The 26,896-nt window shown below is 43.2% G+C and overlaps 1 protein-coding gene across 18 annotated transcripts in view; it reads left to right on the forward strand.

The window, feature by feature from the left end:
• Positions 1–26,896, forward strand: part of jakmip3 (Janus kinase and microtubule interacting protein 3) — a 133,183-nt gene that overhangs the window by 63,290 nt on the left and 42,997 nt on the right. For 5 of the 18 annotated variants that reach the window (XM_078224392.1, XM_078224389.1, XM_078224394.1 and 2 more), the window contains exons 3-6: positions 5,892–6,011; positions 10,120–10,266; positions 20,440–20,571; positions 24,451–24,486. In XM_078224392.1, the coding sequence (XP_078080518.1) occupies positions 5,892–6,011; positions 10,120–10,266; positions 20,440–20,571; positions 24,451–24,486 (435 nt within the window). Of the gene's footprint in view, positions 1–4,098; positions 4,327–5,891; positions 6,012–10,119; positions 10,267–20,439; positions 20,572–24,450; positions 24,487–26,896 lie in introns of all 18 variants that reach the window. The other 13 variants (XM_078224380.1, XM_078224378.1, XM_078224383.1 and 10 more) reach the window with 7 other exon arrangements.

Genomic DNA, 26,896 nt, shown 5'->3' on the forward strand with positions numbered 1-26,896 from the left:
CTTGCCCATGACTTCCATTGTATTCGGGTATGATATGCTTTTGCTTGAAATCAACTTTAATAGCTACTATGCAATAAACAATTGGCAGGATGATCTGAGGATACTGAAACGTTGCTCTGAATTGGGCCAAAGTCAATCAAACTGGTGAAATTCCTGCTTCAGGTCTTCCTTTGGAAGCAGGTTCATATTTCTGAGAAGTTAGAGCAACCTCCGTTTCTGTTACAAATGCTGATAAGTAATCAACTCATTAGGCATGGTCATTCCAATTCAGCTGATTAAGGCACCTTCTCCATATTAAACTAAAGTGTTCCAAGAGAGTGTGCAGGAGTTCATTATGTAATTCTTTTAAGTGTTGTGCAAAAATTATTGGGGGCAAATTTTCCCGTCCCGCCCGCTATGAATATTGGAGCGGGCGAGGGGCAGACCATGGAAAGGTCCGTTGACCTCAGGTGGGATTTTCCAGTCTCGGAGTGAGCAGGGCTGGAAAATCCCACGTTGTTCAGTTGTATACTGTGTATTTTCACCTGAGATGCCAAAAAGTAGCAAGAATATACTTAGCTTAATGAGGAAAAACATAATGCTAATTTGGTAAACAAACAGGATTTAACTGGTAAATGATCCCATGGGAGCAGCTTCTTGTGTCAGTGATGAAGAAATATCTTGTTGTTCGTTCAATTTTGATTTGTGTCAACACCTCACAAGCAGCATTCTGCAATATAGATGAGTACCTATTACATTTACATTTAACCTTGTATGTTATGTTAAATGCAACTCAGCAAAGAACTAGTATACTGATTGAGTTGCCAACTCCCTTTGAAGGCTAACAAGAAGAATGGGCAGCACGGTGGCACAGTGGTTAACATGCTGCCTCACAGCGTCAAAGATCCGGGTTCAATTCTGGCCTTGGGTGACTTTCTGTGCGGAGTTTGCACGTTCTCCCCATATTCACATGGGTTTCCTCCGAGTGCTCTGGTTTCCTCTCATAGTCCAAAGATGTGAAGGTTAGGTGGATTGGCCATTCTAAATTGTCCCTTAGTGTCCCAAGATGTGTAGGGTAGGTGGATTAGCTATGGCAAATGTGTGGGGAGACAGGGATAGGGCGGGAAAGAGGGCCTTGGTAAGATACACTGTCAGAAAGTCAATGCAGACTTGATGGGCTGAATGGCCTCCTTCTGCACTATAGTGATTCTATGAATTACTTGCGTGTATATGAGGACTTATCATTACTTTGGAGTGGAATGATTGTTATATAACCAAATAAAAGGGGGTATGGTTAGCTCAGTTGGCTGGATAGCTAGCATGTGGTTCAGAATAATACCAACAGCATGGACTTCGATTCCTGTTCTACCTGAGGAAGATGTAGGGCCTGCCTCATTGTCTGCCCTACAGTAAACTTACAGCATAAGCCATGGTGGGCAATCTTTGAATAATCAAGGATGCTACCTGGAGAAGAAGGTGGTCTAAATTATTTAGCTCATCTCTTTCCTAATGTCACCAGCCATTCACCCACCAACCATCCCCCCCACCACCGCCACCACCACCACCACCACCTTTGTCAAAAGGATGTGGATTAAGGATACGATTGTGTGGTACAGGATTTCTCTGCATAGTGGCTGTCACACCTGTTCTGTGTAGGACCTTCCACTACATTGAAAAGGGTGAACCATGTATAGCTGATCAGGAAACTACGGTTTAGCGCGACGGTTTCTGGAAGTAAATAGCTGAGGATGAGTCAGCAACAAATTGCCCAATTGTTCAGAGAGTTACAATTACCGCGAGACAGGCAGTTGTCTGAAGCTTTGTGCCTGCAATTCGTGGAACATCTTTTCAAAGAGGAATAATGTGTGTTCATAGTGTCATTGCAATGATGGTGGGAATTCACTTACAGATTTATGTTGGATTCCTTATCATGACATTTGTATGGAGTTTTTCTTATCTACAGCCCAGCAAGGACTCCAGCCAGCTCTCATCAGTTGTCTAACAACCTTTGAGTGAGTATTTCTCTTGATGGAATGATTAGTCAAATCCACAAGTTATTAGTTGGCCAAACTGCAGGAAGCAAATCAGTCTTTTGTGACAAGCTTACCAATGTACTGAGCCAGTTGGGCCTGGAGTATTCCAATACATTCTTGATGATTGACCAGCTATTTTTGATTGCTACTGGGATTTCGAGTCATCGACCCACCAATGAGGTTTGAGATTCTTCATGTTAGCGAATGATAACCTGCAATTTGATGTACGATAGTACTGATTTAACAATACCATAGGAGAAATATTAGGCAAACTGGGCCAGTATTCTCCAGAGTTTCAAAGAATGAGAGGTGATCTCATTGAAACCTACAAAATACTTAGAATCATAGAATCACAGAATCTTACAGTGCAGAAGTAGGCCATTCAGCCCATCGAGTCTACACCGACCACAATCCCACCCAGGCCCTATCCCCTAAAACCCCATGCATTTACCTTAGCTAGTCCCCCAGACATGAAGGGGCAATTTAGCATGGCCAATCCACCTAACCTGCACATCTTTGGACTTAAAGGACTAGATAGGGTAGATACTGGTTAGATGTTTCCCTTGGTTGCGGAGTTTAGAACCAGGAGGTGCAATTTCAAAATAAGGAGCATGCCACTTAGGACTGAGATGAGGAGAAATTTGTTTGCACAGAGGATTTTGAATCTTTGGAATTCACAGAGGACTGTGGAGGCTCAGTCATTGTTTAAAGCGGAGATTGATAGATTTCTGATTAACGATAATGCAAAAGGATAATGGGGATAGTGTGTGTAAAAGGCATTGAAGTGTTTGATCGACCCTGGTTGTGTTGAATGGTGAAGCAGCCTCAACAGGCTGAACTAGTCCTGTTCCAATGTTCCTAGATGGGCAAGGGATGGGAAGTTGCATTCTTTTGGTTGGCTAAATGCCAGCAACATCCCTGTGCACAAGTTGGAATTCCTAAACCCTGGCTTTTGCCAACCCTACCCGAATATTGTGCTAAGTTGAAGCGGGATGTGAGATTGGCGGCGAATGAGCATCCCAGGTAAATAGGAGATCAGTAACCAAATTGATGGGCTTCCACGGGAATCTGACATCTAAAGTAGCTCAGCTTCACTGATGAGTGCTGAAGATCTACATATGAGGACTTGGAATAAAGTGATGAGTAGCTGATTCAGAGCCGAGAACTTGAAAATTAAAATGACAGGCACGTCTTGCAATGTTCTATTCAGGTTCTTCCACTATGCTAGAAAGAGATATTCACTGAGGAAACTTAACACAGCAACTGCTAAAAGGTTTTATGTAGAGGGTGGGTAAAGGACCAGCTAGCTTTACCTCCAGAACGTCAAGCATACCACAACTGAGTAAAAACAATCGTTGGCTTTGAAAAAAAATCAAGTTAAATTCTTCAGTTTCTTTGGTTATTTTCAGCGTAATGCCACATAACTAAACCCTTTAGTTGTTTTGAACTGATTGGACAAAAAGGCAAGCAGTCAAAGACAAATGCTTTTCATGCATTGCCATTTTCCTTTGCAGATTGAAAACATTTCCTGCTCTGAAATGTAAAGGATCTAGTCAAATCTGATTGCCTTTGCCTTTATAATAAAGTTCATGGGTAGGAATCTAGTTTGCCTAGGGTTAATGACGACAGCTGTCCATGAAATTGCCTGCAAAAATTGTAATGTAACTGGGATTTATGAGCGAGTTATCAAGTTTAGCTATGAATGCATAAAACATGCGAGGTGATGATAGAACTGAATTTTTAAACCTTTATTTTATTAGCTTATGGGGTTATTGTTTTGGATGGATGAGATCAGTTGGGCTAAAGGGCTTTTTTTCATCTAAACCTATCTTGTGATTTATGGGCTTACCAAGCGAAATTGCCAAATAGCAACAAGGGATGGCTAAAATGACTCACAAGCAGTGAATGAATAGTACACTCAGAATTTTTGAATATAAAATGACATTACTGGGCCTCGCATACCCTGTAAGTACCAGTCACTGCTCCTCTCCCTTGACTTTTAGCCTTACAGAGAAAAAAAAATGTCTAGTGGCAACAGATGAAATGAAAAGCATGCATGTGTGATTGTGTTTTGTTCTCATTGTAGATGGATGAGATAAAATTAAAAGACAGAGCAGTCTACGTGCTGGAAAAAGAGCTGGGGGCTCAGGCTGGGCATGCTCAGAGACTCCAGCTCCAAAAAGAGGCTTTAGATGAACAACTTACCCAGGTCAAAGAGGCTGAAGCATGGGAAAAACGACATCTGAGTAGCCCGAAAAGGGAACTTCCTTGCGCAAGTGGTGCAGGAGACGCCTCAGATCATTCAGGAAGCCCTGTAAGCACTTTCACATACGTGGTCTATAACTACCCTATTCAACAAATTCTGTAACAAAATCTTGATGAGGGGCATATTAATACCTGCTGCTTACTGATTAATACTTAAGCAATGCTATCACATTACATCATTATTCTAAAGCTTTTTAAATTCTTGACACTGTAGCCAAATCTTTGGCACTATTGAAATAGAATTAGTGCTAGCCTTAAGTTTACTTCTTAAGTTGCTGTTGAGGACACTGGGATTTCATTGTATTGCAGCTTGCTTGTTCTTCTATAATCAACTAATAATGTTGAAATGTTACCTCATAAATCATTTTTCAAAATCAACATATGACCAGCAATTATTTTATGAGTTTAATTTGCGTTTGGACACTTGTAAAAGGCAGGCATTGCGTGTAGTTCACTGGATTTGACACTAATCAGGCATCTTCAAGGCCTTTTCTTGCTTGAATGTCTCTCACTTTCTAACCTCTTGCAATGATTAGGAATATCTAATCCTACATAGGACAGATGCATTTTCAGGATTCTGTAGTTAGTAACATTGTAATGAAAAAGGCAGTGCTTTTAATTACCATCCTATGTAACTATGCCACTCCGATGCTTTGACCTTAATTTGCTAATGACACAAACTGCTGCTTAATTTTAAGACAAACACGCATGTCTGTAAACGTATTTTAACTTTTTTTCCCATTGTTGACTCTCATCAAGATTCTTTTATCCTCTGGCTCTTGATTTCCTTCGCACATTGAACTGAAATGATTCTAAGCACAGTTGTACGATGCAAAGGCTCTCCTGCACCCGTTGAATGAGGAATCACTGCACCTATTAAATAGGGGTCGAGGATCACTAAAATCATCCATCAGCATGCTTTTAATGGCTTTCCTTTCTTAGTGTGCTGCAGTGTATCACCAATATGGGAGATAATTGGCAAAAGACGCACCCATTCAAACTGCTGCCCATTATTCTGTGAATTTTGATTCCACGAAATAAACAGAAAAAAAGGACTAACTGGGGTGTCCGAGGTAAATAATTTATTCCAGCATTTGCTCAAATGCCCCCCCCATCCATGAAGTATTACTTCATCAATTATAGCATTTTCTCAACCCACCCACTGTTGTTACCTGCAGCGACTATCAATCACATTGTCCCTTTCTGTAATAGTACACTTCTTTGTTCCAATTGTCGTAGAACCACATGTAAAGCTTTGTGTTTGTGCATTTCACTGAAAGAAACAGAAGTGTCTCGAGGTAGGGTTATATTTTTGGAAATCACTCAAAAAGCTGGAGTGCCAACATTAAGTGTATGATTTCACTGTACTTTCTGCATTGCTTTTCTGTACCTCATTTTTTATTTCCTTCATATATATCCAAAGCTGGTGTGCTTGAATGCTCATCTTACCACACAAGGGCATAGTTTACATTTTATTGCATTGGCAAAAAAACAAAACAAATTCTGCCTCTAATTGAATAGCTATGACAAATTCTTCAGTCTCTTTGGTTATGGTCATTCAGACACGCGTAGTTATGCTGATGTCCAGTTATTTGCAGTTGATCTATGTTTCAGGAACAGCAGCTGGACGAAAGAGATACTCGGCGATTCCAACTGAAAATTGCTGAATTAAGTGCAATCATCAGAAAACTAGAAGACCGGAATGCTCTGCTGTCTGAAGAAAGAAACGAACTTGTAAGTGCCTCTGATCACGTTGACTGTTCCATAGTCTGCCCAGATACTTGCATTTTCTTTAGCCCCTAGAAATCGCATGGTTGCATCAGTGAAATATCTTTTCTTCCTGACAATTTTCTGTATGGAAATAATGGAACCGAAGGTCAAATGAGATGTAGGGGGCGATTCTCCCAAAAAAGTTCTAAGTGCTGAATTTGTAGGAAAACTTGTGTAGCTCACGATTGTTTTTTTTAGTGGGAGTTCAGACTCGAATCTCCCACACTCTGTGCAATGCAGAGGTCAGAATCGTGAATATCATTAAAAGCTCGGGGGGCGGGGCTTATTCATGCTGGAGTCTGACAGTTCCGGGTCTCTGCGCATGCGCAGTGGCTCCGATCTGTAAGCCTGCATTTTGCTGGCCAGCCCGATCGCTGGCCAGCCTGGGACCCCCGCAGTCCTGCCCCTCCATCTCTCCACCTCGGCCTGATCGCAGCCCCCGTGACCATTCCCGGGCCAGCCCTGACCCCCCTCCCATCCCAGAGCGCCCGATCTCCAGCCCCCCCATTAGTGATGATCCCCCCAAGCCCCCCACACCAGCAGACCCTTCCCATGGGAGGCAGAACCCCCCGGCAGACCACCCCCCCACCTGCCCTGATCGCTGGCCTCCCTATGCACAGTGGCAGCAGGACCCCCACCCCCTCCGATCACTCCCTAGGCCCCGCCCTTTGGCACTGCCCCTAAGCCCTGCCTCCTAGGCCCGATCCCTTTGGCACTCCTGATGCCCAGTGCCCAGAGGTTGGAGCTGGGTAAGATGATCTTTCTGAGAGTTGGTGCAGACTGGATAGGTTGAATGGCCTCTTTCTGCATAGTAGGGATTCTAATAGTGAGAGAGTTCTTTTTATGAGACAATACACCAACAGGTTGAAGGGTTGACATTCTCCCCTTGTTGTAATTTTACCAATCATCTTAGTCAGCACTAAATGGGAGATAGGGAATTTTGTATTCATGTCAACATTTTCATTAAAATTATTGGCAGGTGGAATTTGAATCCTTATGAGCCAAACATGCATGTTAAAAGGGTATGTTGCCATGATAACTCTGGGAGACTGGTTGACTCACTTGGCTTGTTGGCTGGTGAGAATCAAATTGGTACCAACAACATGAGGTTTGATCTCCATTCCAGCCTGGATGGATTCAGGACTTTTATCCTTGCCCTACCTGTAGTAGAGAATGTGGCACTCTGGGTTGGACCTGCCTTTGGGCAGAGAACTCAAAATGAAACAAGTGAAATCTATTGCAGATCTGGATATTTAATTTGAATGTTTGCCAACATTACACATTTGAACCAAAAAAGCTTGCATGAAGAAATGTTATTCAGACTATTAATTATATTACCATGGCTAGATTCAGAGAGATGGATGCCCCAAACAAACGCTGCTCTACAACGAATCAACAATGCATTCAGAATTTAGCCACAGAGTTGTACACAATTCACCTATAAGCTGATAAATATTCATGGCTGAAGCGCACCTAGGGCGGCATTTTCCCGAAACCGGAAAATCCTGCCCGAGGTCAACGGACCTTTCCATGGTCCATCCTTGCCCGCTATGATTCCCTGTCGTGGGCAGAATGAGAAAGTTTGTCCTCTAGTGTCTGCGATACACTTTAATCAAGCACATTTTTACTTTCAAGATTAATCCTTTAATTTTTGTTTCACCTTTTCTACTTTTGTTTGTCGTTGAAGTCCTTATCTTATTCCTGAGACTATCTTCGAGATCAATTGGACAATCTAACCTAATAATAAATAATTTAATAATAAATAATAAATAGAAATGCAGTTTTGTACAAAAAGCTTGCATCATTTTGTTCCTGTAGAGTCACTGCAACAATGAACTTTGCTAACCGTGGCACAGTGGTTAGCACTGCTGCCTCACAGCGCCAGGGACCCGGGATCAATTTCCGGCTTGGGTCACTGCCTGCATGTTCTCCCCGTGTCTGTGTGGGTTTCCTCCGGATGCTCTGATTTCCTCTCACTGTCCGAAAGACATTCTGGGTAGGTGCATTGACCACGCTAAATTCTCCCTCAGTGTTCCCGAACAGGTGTTGGAATGTGGCGACTAGGGGACTTTCACAGTGACTTCGTTGCAGTGTTGATGGTGGCCCACTTGTGACAATAATAAAACAAACTAAATCAGGATAAGTCATTTTCATTCGATAACTTCATGGAAACATATGCCGATTACATAGGCTCTTTGATTTTTTTCTGATTTAATAAACCAGAAACTCAACTGATGATGGGTCGCATAAAGTCTCTGATCAGAGGGTGGTTCACTTCCCGACTTTCCCCAAATCTCTGCAATATATAAAAGTATAATTGAGGAGTGTGATGAAACACTCTTTACCTGGCTGGGGAGGTGCAGCTGCAAAGACATTCAAAGTGCTCCAAACCACCCTGGACAAAGCAGTCCACTGGAATGACTTTGGGGTAAACACAGTAAGAAGTTTAACAACACCAGGTTAAAGTCCAACAGGTTTATTTGGTAGCAAAAGCCACACAAGCTTTCGGAGCTCTTAGCCCCTTCTTCAGGTGAGTGGGAATTCTGTTCACAAACAGAACTTATAAAGACACAGACTCAATTTACATGAATAATGGTTGGAATGCGAATACTTACAACTAATCAAGTCTTTAAGAAACGAAACAATGTGAGTGGAGAGAGCATCAAGACAGGCTAAAAAGATGTGTATTGTCTCCAGACAAGACAGCCAGTGAAACTCTGCAGGTCCACGTAACTGTGGGAGTTACAAATAGTGTGACATGAACCCAATATCCCGGTTGAGGCCGTCCTCGTGTGTGCGGAACTTGGCTATCAGTTTCTGCTCAGCGACTCTGCGCTGTCGTGTTGCGCTGTCGTATATTGGATTCATGTCACACTATTTGTAACTCCCACAGTTACGTGGACCTGCAGAGTTTCACTGGCTGTCTTGTCTGGAGACAATACACATCTTTTTAGCCTGTCTTGATGCTCTCTCCACTCACATTGTTTCGTTTCTTAAAGACTTGATTAGTTGTAAGTATTCGCATTCCAACCATTATTCATGTAAATTGAGTCTGTGTCTTTATAAGTTCTGTTTGTGAACAGAATTCCCACTCACCTGAAGAAGGGGCTAAGAGCTCCGAAAGCTTGTGTGGCTTTTGCTACCAAATAAACCTGTTGGACTTTAACCTGGTGTTGTTAAACTTCTTACTGTGTTTACCCCAGTCCAACACCGGCATCTCCACATCATGACTTTGGGGTGCAGAGTTCTGCAGGAAGAGACTTGGGATCTGATTTGTTGAGTAGGAGACACAGGGGCTGTTTGAAGTGGGGTGAAACCCTGTGGGATGGATTTCTGTCCACACGTAAACATTGCTTCTCATTTAGGATGGACCGAGGATTCAAGCGGCTGCATATAAAATTCCAGAGGGTGAAAAGTGACAAAAAAAAAGTTTTTGAAATGGAACTGTTCAGTTACATGTAATCCTGATTCTAAGCATGCAGGTACTATTCCAGTGCTGAGCTTGGAGTTAACATTCCATAACAAACCTCTTTACATTACAGATGTAAATCACAGTACAGGTACGGTAGGTACATGGTTACGATTTAAAATGGGTTTTCTCATTTACAAAGCCTGACATGGGAGGTTTTAATGTGTGTGAGAAAAAATATTGCAATCTACTCAGTACTTTTAATATATAATAGATCTGTAATATTATTTCTTATGCATTATGTATGGGTAATGTTATAAATAAACATTGTATGTATTTAGAACGATGTTACATCAAAATATGTTAGTAATTTAAATAAGAATAGGTTCAGAACATGAAGAAAAGTGATGATATTAGATACAGAAGATACCATGCTTATTTATGTTGTGCTTCAGTTTATAGATACATTTTCTAATTAGAGGTTTCAATATTTAAATTAAATTTGGGATCAATAAGGATTCTATTTATGTTGTTGTCAATCAAACAGGAAATTTACATATAGCACTGTATCTGCCAGTATTTCCATTGCGAAAGCTCAGGCCCTTGTCTTGTAAGTTTATGACCATTCAGTTCGATCTCTCTCATTCCCTGTTTTTACTTTAGCTCAAGCGTTTGCGCGAAGCGGAAAGTCAGTACAAACCCCTCCTGGACAAAAAGAGACGTCTCAGTCGGAAGAATGAAGAAATGAGCCATGCCCTGCGGCGTATGGAAAATAAGCTGAAGTTTCTTACACAAGAAAACTTAAGGATGGTAGGTTGTCAAGCAAATTCCCTTCTTTATCACGTGGCAAGTTGTCATTATGGGAACTGTATCATATGTTGCTTAAAGATACTGTAAACATTCAAACCACAAATGCTGGGATTGTCCCATGCATGGTCATTTGGTCCTCTCTTTAATTTGTTCCTGTTAGTAGTGCTGATTACCGGATAACGCTTCCAATGGTACCCAACACAAACAGCAGCAGAATAAAATAATGAGAGGTTTGTCAGCAGGATCAAAGAACAAAGAAAATTACAGCACAGGAACAGGCCCTTCGGCCCTCCAAGCCTGCACCGACCATGCTGCCCATGTGAACTAAATCCCCTTACCCTTCCAGGGACCATATCCCTCTATTCCCATCCTATTCATGTATTTGTCTAGATGCCCCTTAAAAGTCACTACACCTCAATACTCTTTTCCTAATAATAAGGGTGACTACAGCAGGAAGAACCTATTTTGTAAACCCGCAATTATCTAACTAATTTGCTTTCTGTGAATGAATTGAAATTTGTTTTCTTGCTATTGAGATTCACCTTTTTCAAAAATTAAAATATTAAAATATCTCCATCTATCCAGTCTGTATTTCAACACTGCCCTCTGCCTGCTTTCGACCAGCATTCTTTACTATGAGTGTTAAAGAGAATGTGTAATGATACCAGAAGGAAAAAAAACCTTTGTTACTCCTTAGACTGCCAGTACTGCCAATGAACTGCAAATACTCTCAGCTAGCTACACTCTCTACAGTTTCAATAAAGGTTCGCTGGGGTTAGGGTTGCCAACTCTTGTAGTGTTCCATACTCTCCAAAAATTAAAGATTAATTTTCTGGACATGGGAGGAAAATCATAGGGCGTTTTTGTTTTCATTCTCTGTGAACATTTTTGTTTAATCAATTACTAAAATATTGGAGATGAGGATTGAAAGCTATTTAACCATGTAGTTGGTTGCTGGAGATTAATATGATAAAACCTGCAGCGAAATGTATAACCAACATTGGCAACCCTACATGGGGTTAAATAACTGTCTAACCAGTGGGGCCAGTTGGCCAGCTACCTATCCAGTAAGGATGAAACGGCCCTTGTGTTTTTGATGCCCCGAGTCAATTTAAATTGGGCAGATGAGCTTCCCAAGCCAGATGCGACTCATTAGACTGAAGCCTGAAAATCGGGCTGGACCTGTCGCCTGCGAGGATAGTCATGGTTGCGATTAAGAACGTTGGGGGAGTGATGGGAATAACGGCCGGAATTCTCCCGTCCCGCCTGCCACTGGAATTGTAGCAGACGGGGAGCGGACCGTGCAAAGGTCCATTGAGTGGGATTGGGTGGGATTCTCTGGTTTTGAGGTGAGTGTGGCCGGAGAATCCCGCCCAACATTTTTGGTGTGAGCCCAAGATTGGACAGCTGCTCCTCCGGCACCACAAAAATACCAAAACATTTACAATGGGACTGAGTCAGGGTCATATTCATACAATTGGGCGCAATAATTCCCATATCAAAAAGGGTCTATTGCCTGAACTCCATTTTGAAGCCCTAATGGGAATCAAGGGCACTAAAAGTGGAGCTCCCATTATGCTAAACAACTCATGGGGCCATAGAAGGGATTACAATAAAGAATGTGAATGCAACTGAGCACAAGCATGGCAACATCTGGACATGAGATTAAGGTCTCCAGAGCTAGGGGTAAGGAACAATGAGGATCACCATTCTCAACAACAGATGTGGAGGCTTGGGCTTGAGGAGAGGTAGGCATTGAGGACAACACCTTCAGCATTGAGTGCACTTCTGGATATGTCAGAGAGTTGGATTGTAGACCATGCTGGATCCAGCAATGGAGGTGCGCAGGTGGTGTGGAATTCTGTTTTCAACCACCTCTGGACCACTAACGTGGAGGCAGGACTACTTACGCACAAGCAATGGGTAGCCAACAGTCCCAATTATAGGAACATAGAAACATAGGAACAGGAGTAGGCCATTCAGTCCATCGAGCCTGCTCCACCATTCAATACGATCAATACTGATACTAGGGGTGGCACGGTAGCACAATGGTTAGCACTGCTACCTCACAGCACCAGGGATCCAGGTTCGATTCCCGGCCTTGGGTCACTGTCTGTGTGGAGTTTGCACGTTCTCCCTGTGTCCGCGTGGGTTTCCTCCCACACTCCGAAAGATGTGCTGGTTATGTGCATTGGCCATCATAAATTCTCCCTCAGTGTACCCGAACAGGCGCCAGAGTGTGGCAACTAGGGGATTTTCACAGTAACTTTATTGCAAAGTTAATGTAAGCCTACTTCTGATACTAATAAATAAACTTTAAACTATACTTAAATGTCTGGACAATTAAGATTTGTTAATGATGGCTTCCAGGTCCCCAAAGGTGGCAGGGGTACCCCACCTGCCAGGGGGCAACCTCTCAATTGGAGACTAGGTTGGGGGACAGGAGCCAGCATTTAATGAAAGCTGAATGGCCCTCCCTCCCTGCCTCCCTGCAGCAGGAGCCACAGGCCATCCTGTGGAATGTTTTCCTCCCAGCCCCTTCCCCGGCACCACAGCATTGAGTCAGGATTCGAGAGCCCCCCACAATCATGTGTAAATGGACAGCAAATCCTGCTGTCTGGGCATTCATCGGTGGCATTCAGACAAGACTCTCGAGTTCAATGCCAGCCCTCCCCACCTCACTGTGAAGCCTGGTTACCCCTGTATTCTTTTACAGAAGACCTTTCTGAAGACTGCAAAGGGAATTTACATTTCTGTTTTATTATTTCTGATTTGCTGCAACTATTTGTGGCAGCTGGCATTTTTGCTCCAACCTCATCCAAAAACAGCCCAATCAACTCTCAACCAGGAACCGCACTTGTGTTTTTTTGGAGAAAAGAATGGATTTATGGATGTGGGTACTTGCTCCATCAGATTGCATTAGAGATGCTGTTTGCTCATCCAGTACTAGCCTTGCTCATACAGGATTAATACATCTTTCAATAGGTGAATGTTTATGCAGGATGCGATTCACATTGAGAGGCTGTGAGTGATTTGTGTTGCATAATGAAGGATGACCAGCAGCCAAAGCTGTCCGTGTACATTGGATTGCCAATAGCTGGCAACAGCTTTTGAACTTCTATGCTTCTGAATCATTCTAAAGTGACATTGGCAGCACAGTGACATTAATCAATCTGCAGTAAATAACTGTGTGAAGCAAGTGATAGATGTCTTGCTTGGTCAAGGAAGTAATTTAATCTTTCCCTATGAGCAAGCAGCAGCAATGTGAGAGGACTGTGGAATTTTACAGAGTGTTAGGTTTGGCAAAGGTCCAACATATAGATTGCACTCATGGTGTCTTACATCCAGAATAAAGCTGCCCACTTGATTGGGACCCCCATCACCACCACCTTAACCATTCACCCCCTCCATCACTCACACACAGTGGCAGCAGTATGTACCTTCTACAGTATGCATTATTGCAGCTTGCCTTGGCTTCTTCAACAGCACCATGCAAACTTGCGACCTCTATCACCTCGAAGGACAAGGGCAGTAGGTGCATGGGAACACAGCCATCTGCAAGTTCCCCTCCAAGCCACACACGTGGGACAGGATTTTATGGCCTCGCTCGTCCCGAAACTGCAAAATTCTGCCCGAGATCAAAGGATATTTCCATGTTCCGTCCCTCGCCCACTCCCATTCCTGTGGTGGGCAGGGTGGTAAAATTCCGGCTGTGTGACTGAGGCAAAATCCTGGCATCCTTTCTTAACAGCACTGTGGGTCACAGGACTGCAGTGGTGCAAGAGGGGAGCTCACCACAACTTTCTCAAGGACAATTATTGGCAGGAATACTCCCATCCCATACCTGAATAAAAATGGACTGCACAATGCAATGACCTACACAAATTGCACACAGCTCCACTTTCAATGACCCGTGTGTTTGAAATCCTTAAATTTGTGTTCACTTATTACAGATTCCTTACTCAGTCTGGCCTACATGTGACTCCAGAGCCTCAGCAATGTGGTTGACTCTTAACTGCCCCTCAAGAGATGAGCAATAAATGCTGGTCCAGCTGGTGACGCCCATGTCGCAAAAGAATTTTTAAAAATGAGTAAGAGAACTTGAAGAACCACCAATATATTAATGCATTATCCAAACAAAGATGATGAATATGTTCCTGTAGTTTAATTAAGAAAGAAAAAGTATTTGTCTTTCTGTTATGACGAGCATTTGCTGCCCCCTTCGCAACCTTCCCTCCTGCCTCCGTGACTCTCTAACATACAAACTACTCTTTCTCCTCACTCTTGTTCCTCCACTCTTGTCTTCCAATGCAAGTGGATTGTGCATGAATCTTGTACTGTGCTATCTGAAGGGAAATATTTATAGCCCAGCGGTACTGATGGTAAATCCTTCTTTAAGCGATGACCAAGCAGCAATGCCAGCTCTGGCAATCGGCTCAGCTTGAGTGATACGGACTGCAAATCAGCACACAGTGACAGGGAAAATGCTTTTAAACCAACATTGTTAAATCAGAAATATTTTTCATCTTCGACATTAAAATAATAATTCAGCGGCGCTGAGTTTTTATTTTGTGTGCAGAAATGGATGGGTGGAACTAAGGCTCACCTGTGCCACATGCCCTTACTGAAGGAGCTCTCCTTATCACAAAGGTGAGGTCAAAGTTTCTAATTGACACCTCAGTCACAGGTTAGATACAGCACTGAAACCACATCTTCAATGTTTATCAATTGCAGGAGTCCAGAAAAATCTGACTGCTGCATTTAAGAGAATCAACATTCATTCAAAGGTTGCCTGCGTAAAAATATGACTACATTTTGAACTGAAACACTACCAGGATTGAAATTGTAGTCTTCCTGTTGGGCTGATTGATGATCAAATAGAATATTAAATTTTAGACAAGATTCTGTTTGCAGTGTTACAGATGGGATTGGAGAGAAGCCAAAACCCTTGTTTCTTTTCCCTTACTGTCTGTAATTAGTAAGCTTTTGAAGATGGTGTTTGTGTTTCTCAACCCCTGAATGTGTGGTCACTCAGTAGCAAGATTTCATGAGTTTAAATTAAGAGGATTATTTATTCATAAATTCACCCCAAAGTTCTAACGCCGCACCAATCACTCGGCATTCACACGCAACAGATACATACTCGAGAAAGATACCATTCAAGAAGATAATGCACCTTTATTAATGGTAAACAATTAAACTAAAGGGACAGTTCATAGGTCATGCGGTTCACACATCTCAGAAAGAAGTAGTCATTGCAAGCTCATTGAAGAAGGCTTTTTCACTCCGAAGGGGTAGTCTATGTGGTTTTACTGGCTAGAGGTGTGTTATTGGATTCCCTTAAAGGGGACACATTTCAGCATATCATGAAATTGGTACTTATGGAGCCCTTGTTGTCTCCATTGTGTGGTGGGCAAATCACACCCCGACTCCACAATTTTAGAAGATCCAAGCTCCTTCAGTAAGGACATGTACCTCATGACACCTGAGAGGAGTTGTGACCCACGGGGGAGCCCCAATCCCAAATGGAGAACCAAAAAAACCAGTCACTTGCTCCTGAAAATCTTTCATTAACAGGTTTGAGTGACACATAAAACATCTGGGCCGCAATTCTCCAGCTGTTCATGCTGGCAGGATTCTCCGGTTCAGCTGGCAGTGCAATGGGTTTCTCACTGGTGTGGGGTGACATCAAAGGGAATTCTCATTGACAGCGGCGGTACCAGAGAATCCATCGCTAGCCAACAACGCGCCACCTCCCACCGGCGGGAAACATGTAGCTGGGAGGCCGGAGAATCTCACCTCTGTTCAAGAGTTAGATGCTGTATTGTGAAGTATACATGTTTGAAACACAATGATTGATTATAGGACTCCGCCCTGCAAAGGTAAGTTGAACATTACATTCACACACATTGTGGAAGTGTTGAGGAGCATTAGAATACTTGTCCCCTTTGTAGAAGTGTTATTATGTGTTCAAAACTGAACAAAGCATGCTTGGTACCTCTAAGTGTCAGGAAGAGATTTAAATCCTCAGCCCTTTATAATTGCATAAATATTGTGGGGATGATCTAACCATCTCGCCCCGCCGGCTATTGGACGGGGCGAGCCGGTAAGATCGTGGGAGAACTGATGTCTCACCACTTGTGATTTTACTGGCACTGGATATCCAGCGAGATCAGCCTCACGCCCAAAAAAGGCGGGAGGCTGATCTCAATATTTAAAATCTATTTTAAATAGAATTTAAATATTATTGGCAAGCCCGGGATGGAATCGCCCAGGCTCACTTGCCTCTGTGGTCTCACCGGTGAAGACATTTGCTGGCGAGGATCACGTATGGTTTCCATCAACGGGGACCTGTCGGTGGAACCGGAAGCCATTGAGGCCCCCCCGGGAGGTCGGGGGCAGAAGGGGGTGCCCTTGGGCAGTGCCAGCCTGGCATCCTGAATGTTCCTCTGTCTCACAATCCCATGACTTGAACCCCCAAGACCAAATTCTTTATGTGACTGGCCAGGCTGTGTGCACCTTAGTGTGCACGGCCGCCACTGGCAGCAAAGCCTCCCCCACTCAAGACCGAGACCAAGACAGGGATGTCATGTAGAGCCTTCTAACATGGCTGGTACAACCCCAGAACAGTCTCTTCAATACGCCCCCCGACAGCAAGTACTCGGCCCTGGGAGAGTCTCTTCAATATGGCTCCTTACAATGTGGCCTCAGCCCCATTTTACCCTCTTTGAAATGGTCCAGACAGTGTGGCCTGAGTCTCAGGAAAGTCTGACTCTTCTTTGGACAGTCTTATTATTCTTCATTTAGAACAGTCTTCCACGATTCCACTCTATTCCTTACCCACCCTCAACCTTGCCTCCATCTCACCCCTTCCCACTGGTCCTGCCAGAGCACAGCTTGTGATACAGCAACCCGATATCTCACAGTAAAGCTCTTGAAGGAAGGCAGAAGCAGCAAATACTGACCTCCATGCCATGGGTGAAGTGAAGCTAAGCCAGTGCATGTCACTCATATACAATGGTGAAACAGACCGTCCCAAATACTCATTGGTAGGGCAATGAATTTGGAGGGGGAATGTAATTTCAGGGGTTGGCCTTTTAATTTCATCTATGAGACGCAAGTAATGCGAATGTGGTTCCTGAAGTAGCTCAGCCTTTAACCCACCTTTAAGGTCGGGGGAACAAATTCCAAACGAATTTCTCGCCAGCAGAAACTAGCATTTTCCATCACACCGAATTTAGTAACCCCCCCCAACATAATTCCCATCGCTGGCGGGAGCTAAAAATTCCGCCTCCAGTTTCCCTTGGGATCAAAAATTAAAAGCACAGGATATTTTTTATTTAGAGCACAGGAATTCTGGTTGTGGCTATTTATAGCTGTTCTGTTTGAAGTTTTTTTATAAAAGTATGATATGGGACAACAATGGTGCATGATGGAAGACAACTATGACAAGCACAACTATCTGATGAACTGCCTCCCGATGGTATGTACTGGGGCCACAGAAAATTGCCTGGGGCATCAATTATAAAGGGACCAATCCTCTATGGCCTGTCACACGCTCCAGTGATTATTTAACCAAGTGATGAACAAGTGTGCATTCAATTTATTGACCAGTGTTCTAGGTTTTGCTAAGGATATATTTATGATCTAACATATTACTATGGAGTTTTGTGCAACTCAGCATTCTCATTCAATTGATCTTTCACCCATTAACTACCAAAGAAAGAATGTGCTTGGATGAAGCTTTGCTCACTGTGGTTCTTCGGGTATGTTATTAATATTACATTTTGTCTGTGACACTCAGAGACTAGGGAGCCTTTTTTCATAGGAAATATATGTTTAATATACATATTAAATAAATTACAATGCAAAATAAACAAGCTAAAATGCAGTGGTTATAATTAAACAGTTGAACAGTGGATAATCTATTGGTATACAATCTGACAAACATCACAAGATTCCATGGTGGTCAATCTCACAGGTTTTGAGCATGTAGTGTTCCACTCCATGAATACTCTAACAGCTCACCTCCAAGTCTAGTCTTCTATTAGTAAAGCACATCCTTGAAAAGAACTTCCCATTAATAATGGTCTTTGTCTCTCAGCAGCAGTCATCTGTTGAGATCTCTTGGCCCTGTTAACACTTGAACTGCACCATCTAGGCTTCCCTTAAACCATCCCATAAAACTTCAAGGGTGACTGTAACTCCTTTATTCAACATGGACAGCCTTGACTGAGCAAGGTTGCAATCTGTTAGCTGTTTAGTTAAGCTCCAGTGTTTATATGGAAAACTTCTCTTTTAACAGCGAAGCTATATTCTTTCACTTAGAAACTTTACTCCATACAAGTTTCTTCATATGTGAAAGCTGTCAAAGCATTTCACTTACACTATGGGTGGGATTTTGCGGCCGTGCTTGCCCCAAAACCAGAAAATCCCATCTGAGGTCAATGGACCTTTGCATGTAGGTCCATGTAATCCATTGCAAATTAATCAAGGAAGTTTAAGGTGGAACAGCAGCAGTCTGACTCCAAAAGCTACAAATCTTATGGTGTTTTTCTAACTGGTAACCTTGTGAAGGATTGGCATCCTTGTCACAATTCTCTGATATGCAAAATGCACTTTGATGATGGAGTAGGCCATCAGCATGAAGTCCATGCGCAGGGTTTTCCGGCCTCGCTCACCCCAAGGCTGGAATATCCTGCTCGAGGTCAACGGACCTTTGCATCTTTTCCCAAGGCAGGCGGGACTGGAAATGGCTGCATGGTTTGGGATTGTACTCAACACATTGGCAAGAGATTGATTTGTTCCACTAAACACGTTTGCTGTATTCTACAATTAGATAGATGTAGGATTGCAACCAACAATCAGAAGTGAGCTTCCTCTGAATTCTCTTTGGTGATGTTATTGCTGATATACTCCCATTCAGGGTTCCCCAAAGGGGTTGGAATTATACGAATGGTCTCAGATAATTTGCAATGAGAATTTTTAAATGAACCCTGAACACATTTTCCAATTGGCACCACACCAATCCTCTAAAGGGACATTAGGAAGGTAATCGCTTTCCGCAATGTAGCACAAATAGCACATTCTTTTTCTGTCCAAAGTAAAGCATTTCTTTTTCTTTTTAAATCGTATTAATTAATTCCTTTAGATAAGGTTTATTCTTTATTCTTATTCCCAATATTTTTTTTTACTTCCTGCACAGCAGTAATTTCATTGCAGTGTTAATGTGAGCCCACTTGTGACACTAATAAACTTAAACTTAGTGCTCCAAAGGAGTGAAGCGGATCAGCAGTCACAATCACAGCGGATACATTGCCATTCCCATTTCACATTAAGTCAGTGCATGGGTCACGTGTTCCATTGAAATATCTTGCACGGACATTACTTTAGAAATTCTCGTGGTAAAATGGCTGACATTGGAAGATGTTCTAGTCCTCAGCACTGACATCTTGCCTCTGTACGTTGATTGGAGCACAGTTCATTTTCTGCTTACTCCAAGATAATTCATTATTCACTGATGCTGCAATTAATTACCTCCCGAAAAATTCTACAAAACTATCAGCATCTTATCAAGTGTATTTTAAATCCTCTTGAATTCCACTTGTGACCAGTATTTGAAATAGGAAGGAATACTTTAGCGCTGTTGTAGTAACAACAAGTACTTTGTTTACTGTCTTTATTAAAATTCCATCCACTTATTTTCACCGTTGGGTTGTGGCTCTGCTGATGCTATCACCGTCTACACACATCTAAAATTCATTTAGTGCCACAGTAAAGGGTCAAAATGAGGCATTGTCAGCCTTCTGAAGGAGAGGGACCAGAATATGAAAAAATAAATCAGCTTGCCCCACTTCTTTATGAAACTGGAAAATTATAATAATCCCCTTACCTGTGCAGCTTAGAAAAATACACAGTTGTAAGGATGATTCCTTCCTTTGAGGTACTCCAAGTTGGATGGGATCATTATCAGTTGACTGGTGGCATTTTCAACTTGTTCTTTAATGTTTCCAACAGGTTTGTGAATAATCAAACCATTTATTATTATTCTTAAAAGGGAGGCAAAAGTCATGACAAAATAGGCTGGACATTTATGTAAAATGTTTACTGTGCTGCCTTTTGACTTTTTCCAAATATGTTTCTGTTTTGCGTTGCTGCTCATTCTCCGTGTAGAAAGAAAGAGTGGGGACTATACGCCGGCCAAGCTCTCTGAATGATCTAGACCAGAGTCACGAAGAAAAAGAAATTGAATTTCTTCGAATGCAGGTTGTTGAACAACAGAACATCATTGATGACCTCAGCAAGGTAAGAGATTAAATATTTCAATAAAGAGGAACAATATACCATTGTCAGTGTTACTTCCAGATTAAATTACCTTCTTTACGTGGGTTTGGCTTTAGTTATTATTTCTTCAAAAAATCAATAAATTAGCAAATCACCAGCTTCTAAATGGCAAATGCAGTTTTTAACCCATGATTAAACATTTATCCTCCTTTACTGGCTGTCACTGAGTTGTACAGGTTTGGATTCTGGTCTGTGCTGAATTTTCTGATCTCAGGCAAGGCAGTATTGGTTGCACTACATTTGTCCTCTGTCTCAGGGCTAGAGGTGGGAAGAAACATCAGTTGATATTGTAAAAGCTCCATTGGAAGATATGCATCTTTGGATGTTAGGAGAGGATACAATGAGGTTTAGCTGTGATGTTATTCCCACCAGATCAAATAGCTGGCCATTTTTTTTACTTCTTTACAACTGCAATACTCAAGTTATTAAGGCTAAGAAAGTTAGAGTTCTGATCCCTTGTCATTAATATTGAATGGAAAGCAGTGGAATATTTCATCTACTGCAGACAAGAGTAAAAACATAGACCGCCCATTAAATCAGGGAACATCACTATTTTGTGAATATTTTGTACATCTGGAGGTGGTTTTCCCCTACAAAGGGCCTAACACTGCAGGAGGGAGCTGCCTTTGTTTTTCATCTTTGCTGCAATTGTTTGATCCGTGGTGATCTCAGCAGAAGCCTGTCCCCCGCAGTTGGACAAAGAAATGTGACAGAAACCTGAATGCTGCTTCAAGTCTTCCAGGCCAGCAGGTGTGCTGTGGAGCACTAAACGCATGGCCTTCTTTCCGTTGCTAGGACAAAACAAATTAAAGGTCCCAAGTGGTGTAAAATTTCCTTAGGAGTCTGTGGAGCTTCTTAAAATTAATTCTACCACTTGCCTGCATGTTATTCAGACATTCGGTTTGACATACACAGCTCCTCAGGCCACAAGGAAAGAGACGGGGCCCCACGGGCTGGAATATCTACCAAGAAAACCAACGGAAAATGTGAGCAGATGTGGGAACCCCTTCTAACTCATTAAAATCTCTAGATTGGACCCATGCTTATTCCTTGTATATGCTGAGTTCCACCTTGTGGGGAAACCTAGACACATGTAGACCTAACACAGCTGGTCTCAGTTCTTCATCTGTCTAGTTATGATGCTGGAGAATGCTGCATTCCCTCGCACAGAACAATCCACTCTACCCCCCCCCCCTCCCTCTCTCAGAATGGTCAAACCTACAGACTGCACACACATGTAGCAGCTTTAGGTAGATTGTTTCCTACTACAGCAGGTAGATTATATGGTGAGTTTTATAATCCACCATCAATGTATTTTAAGGCAGGTACTGGTAAAACTAATCAGGTGTCCAGTCCAATGCCTTCCTGCCACCACTGCTCTCTAGGGCACATGTGGGGCTGGAAGTCCCGCTCAGCGCAGCAGGCCGGGAGACATCAGCAGAGGCTGTTTCGCAGGCTTCTTGCTGGGTGCCACGGACTCTGCGAGTCTCCGCGACTAAGATTTCCAGTGTAATCAGCTCCATGCTGGAAATCGGCACAGAGCTGATTACAATATGGAAATCACGATTTCCATTTCATTAACCATCCTAGGACTGAAGCCTCGGGGCCCACTAACGGCTTCCATCCCTCCAGGAGTAGTTCACTCCAGTGGAATTTACTCCTTCTCCCCATGAACGGGGAACAGGCACCCTGGCACTGCCCAAGGGGCAAACTGGCACTGCCCACCAGGCATTGGGCAGTGTCAAGGAGGTGGGGCTAGAGAGGGCAGGGCCTACTAGGGGCAGGGCATATGAGGGGGGGAAATCAATGGGGGTGGGAGGGACCCGCTGCCACTCTGCAATGGGATCACTGGGAGAGGGAGGGAGTGACAGCAATGGAGTTAGCCATCCGGGTGGGGTGGGGAGTGGGGCTGCCAGTGGGGAACGGGGCTGTCGAGGGGTCGGGGCTGTGGGGGAAGGAAGGTGGGATCAGGAGATCGGGGCCGGCCAAGTGGGGCGTCGGGGAGATCAGAGTTGGCCAGGGTGTGGGGTACATAGGGGCTGGCCCGGGGAGGTCCAGGAGGCGAGCGATCGGGCGGGGGGGGGGGCGGGGGGGTGGGGGGTGGTCAGTAGGTCAGTGAATGGGCGGGGGGGGTGGGGGGGAGGTCAGTAGGTCAGTGATAGGGCGGGGGGGGGGAGCTCGGGTGGGGGGGTCAGTAGGCCAGTGATCGGGGGGGGGGGGTTGCGGGCGATCTGGAGGCTGGAAATGCGGGGCCACTGCACATGCACTCTTCCCCACACTGACTGATCAGCGTATGTACAGTGTCCTGCTCAGCGCTATGCTTCTGGGAATAGGCCCCACCCACAGATTTCCAGTGTGAATCATGCTAGGGCAAACTGTGATGCACAGTGTCTGAGATTCATTCTGGAAATCACGCTTAAAAACAAGCGGGATTTACTCCCATTTTCCTGCACATTGGGGACATAGAATTTTTTTGGGAGAATCCCAGCTCTAATGTGTAAAATGAATATGATGTACCAGCACTGAAATTGATCGTCTGAAATTGGAGTTAAAGGAAACCCAAATGCAACGCATTTTATTTTAGTAATTATGTTTAAATATTTAAGTAAAGCACCAGGCTCTTGGATAAATGTTCGCTGGCTTTCACTTTATAGCATGTTTAATAGGACATTCAGACTTGGCACTAATTACTGTCATGTATTGTAACATTTATTTTATTATTTTCCTTCCTTCATTATTATAGTGCTGTCTTGTACTTCCAACAACCAAGAGGCTGTAACATTGCTCTCTCACTTCCAGCAATTTCCTCACTGTTCCCTCACGTCCCTCTCTGCTTCCACGCTCCCAATACTTTCCTCACTGCTCTCTCACTTACTGGCCTGCGTGACCAGCCTTCCATTTTGTTCCCTTGTAAACGCTGAAGCCTTTTCTCAGCGTCTCTCACAATGATGTAATAATTAAGATCAGAAATGGAAAAAATTCTGGTGTGACATCTCCTTGCACCTTACATACTGCGAGGCTCAGCTTTCTCAGTGCTCCCCTCACTGGCCATCTGTGCTACACTACCCTACCCTCAGTCATACTGAACTTTGCCTCCACCCTATACAAGATTATGTTCTACACAACTATCAGTCCTATCCTAGCTGTCTCCACTGGCTCCTCTTTACTCTGGGCATTGATTTCACAATCCTTGTTCTCATTTACAAATTGCTGCAATCTACCTATTTATATTCCTCCAGCCCTACGTCCAAGCTAGCAACCTCTGCTCTTCTAAGTCGTGCCTGTGGTGCGCACTCCCTTATTCCTGTTCCACCATTGCTGAGAGGGCCTTCATACACACCTCTTCACCTGTGAATCCATTTCCTAAACATTCATATCTTGCTACAATTTTCCCCATCTTCAAAGTCTCGTCAAAATCTACCTCTTCAAACATGCCTTTGGTCTCCCTCGCTAACCCGTCTCCCAGCTGCTGCTTGGTATGATTATTGATTCCTTTATGAAGTGCCTGGCATGGGTTTGTCTCACTAAGGCTGCTGTATAAATTCCACTGTTATTAAACCAATCTGTCAGTCTGGCGATCACTTTTATTAAATCTGCTGCATCGGTGCAAGTGGTTATCCTGGTGTCAATTTTAAATCAATTCCAGGCATAGGAATGAAACCTTTTAAATATTGACATTTGGAAAATGCAGTTTTAGTTGTGTCGTGAGAAAGGATGAAGTTAGAAGAAACAAAGCTGTAAAAGTAGTGCATTTATAAATGTGAGACTTTCACCCTGCCTGTTGCCTTATTGCCAGGGTTGTTTTTCTGATTCTGACCTGCAATCTTTATTTTTTCTTAGGCATTGGAGACAGCCGGCTATGTCAAGAGTGTCATAGTAAGTAACACAATCCAACATTTTCATCTCTAACGTGTTCGACTAAATTTATTGATGTCACTGGTTCAAACAATTTTCATAGAAGTCCATAGCACTTCTATAAAGTCCAGCACAATCCTGATAGAAGTCTATAAAATAATGAGAGGCATAGATACGGTTGACAGTCAGAATCTTTTCCTCCAGAGTTAAAAAGTCTAATACAAGGGAGCATGCACTTAAAGTGAGAGGGGAAAGTTCAAAGGAGACGTAAGTTTTTTACACTGTGAGTGGTCTGGAACGCGCTGCCAGGGGTGGTGATGCAGGCAGATACGATAGGAGTGTTTAAGGGGCTTTTAGATATGCGCATGAATGTACAACGAATAGAGGGATATGGACCAAGGGCAGGCAGAAGGGATTAGTTTAATTTGATGTCATGTTCAGCACAACATCGAGGGCCGAAGGGCCTGTTCCTGTGCCTTACTGTTCTGTGTTCTATGTTCTAGTGCTGGCATCCTATGGGATACATTCTTAAACAAGTGAGGTTCAATCTATCCCTGGCTATGTTCTTTCACAACACCAGGTTAAAGTCCAACAGGTTTATTTGGCAGCAAAAGCCACTAGCTTTCGGAGCGCTGCTCCTTCGTCAGGTAAATGGGAGTTCTGTTCACAAACAGGGCATATAAAGACACAAACTCAATTTACAAAATAATGATTGGAATGCGAGTCTTTACAGGTAATCAAGTCTTAAAGGTACAGACAGTGTGAGTGGAGAGAGGGTTAAGCACAGGTTAAAGAGATGTGTATTGTCTCCAGCCAGGACAGTTAGTGAGATTTTGCAAGCCCAGGCAAGTCATGGAGGTTACAGATAGTATAACATGAACCCAAGATCCCTGTTGAGGCCATCCTCATGTGTGCGGAACTTGGCTATCAGTCTCTGCTCAGCGACTCTGCATTGTCGTGTGTCGTGAAGGCTGCCTTGGAGAACGCTTACCCGAAGATCAGAGGCCGAATGCCCCTGACCGCTAAAGTGTTCCCCAACAGGAAGAGAACACTCTTGCCTGGTGATTGTCGAGCGGTGTTCATTCATCCGTTGTCGTAGCTTCTGCATGGTCTCCCCAGTGTACCATGCCTCGGGACATCCTTTCCTGCAGTGTATCAGGTATCATGAGGACGGCCTCAACCGGGATCTTGGGTTCATGTCACACTATCTATAACCCCCATGACTTGCCTGGGCTTGCAAAATCTCACTAACTGTCCCGGCTGGAGGCAATACACATCTCTTTAACCTGTGCTTAACCCTCTCTCCACTCACATTGTCTGTACCTTTAAGACTTGATTACCTGTAAGGACTCGCATTCCAACCATTATTTTGTAAATTGAGTTTGTGTCTTTATATGCCCTGTTTGTGAACAGAACTCCCACTTACCTGACTAAGGAGCAGCGCTCCGAAAGCTAGTGGCTTTTGCTGCCAAATAAATCTGTTGGACTTTAACCTGGTGTTGTGAGACTTCTTACTGTGAATATTTTAAAGCCAGAGCAAGATAGTTTCTTGATTATTGGTCAGTATAAATGTGGGGTTAAATTTACAATCATATCAGCCATGATCTTATTGATGGTGAAGCAGGCTTGAGGGGCCGAGTGGCCTACTGCTGCTCCTAGTTCATATTTATGTATCTGTACATAGGTCTGAATGTTTAATTATGGACATTTCATTGGAAACCAATGTGTTCCAATTAGACACTAGAGGTATGAAACACAGTGAGCCTGATGAGAAATCTCAGCTTTAAACACAGTAGAGCAAGATAAGGAGGTTGACAATCTATTCTCTACAACCTTATGATCAAAGCATGATAAGACTTCCTGTGGTTAATCCAGATTTCCATGTTTGTGCCAAAAACAGAACTCCAGCTTAATATTTCACATCAATCCAAAAACTCTACACAACAAATATAGCAATGAGGTTTCATGCATTATTATCTCTGCATGTGAAACTCTCTTGACGATTTCATTTGTTTTGTAGTCTGTCCTTTGTCTTTAGAAACTACCTTCAGTCATTGAATAAAGCTGCTGGAACATGCATTCACCTGTGAAAAACCTTTAACTTTCCCATTGGTATCTCAGTATGTCTCTGGGTGCTTTGTACCATGAGGTGCTACAATAACTAAGTTAGTAAAACATTTGTGTGCATCAAAAGATCATTCAGCCACACTCTGTGTGTAAAGCCAGCTTTTGAGAGGTTGTTGAAAGTTAATGTTAAACAAGCCATGCCTGTAACAGGCTGTCAACTAATATTCAATGGCAAGCACACTCTGTGCAAAACAATCTCAAGTGAAAAATGGACAGGAATCAATTTGTTTGTAACAGCTCAGTGGTAATAAATTTTGTGCTCCATATCTGGCTTTCAGATTCATTGGGTATAATTTTTCATGAG

The sequence above is a fragment of the Mustelus asterias genome, chromosome 11 (genome assembly GCF_964213995.1).
Source record: "Mustelus asterias chromosome 11, sMusAst1.hap1.1, whole genome shotgun sequence".
Taxonomy (NCBI): Eukaryota; Metazoa; Chordata; class Chondrichthyes; order Carcharhiniformes; family Triakidae; genus Mustelus; species Mustelus asterias.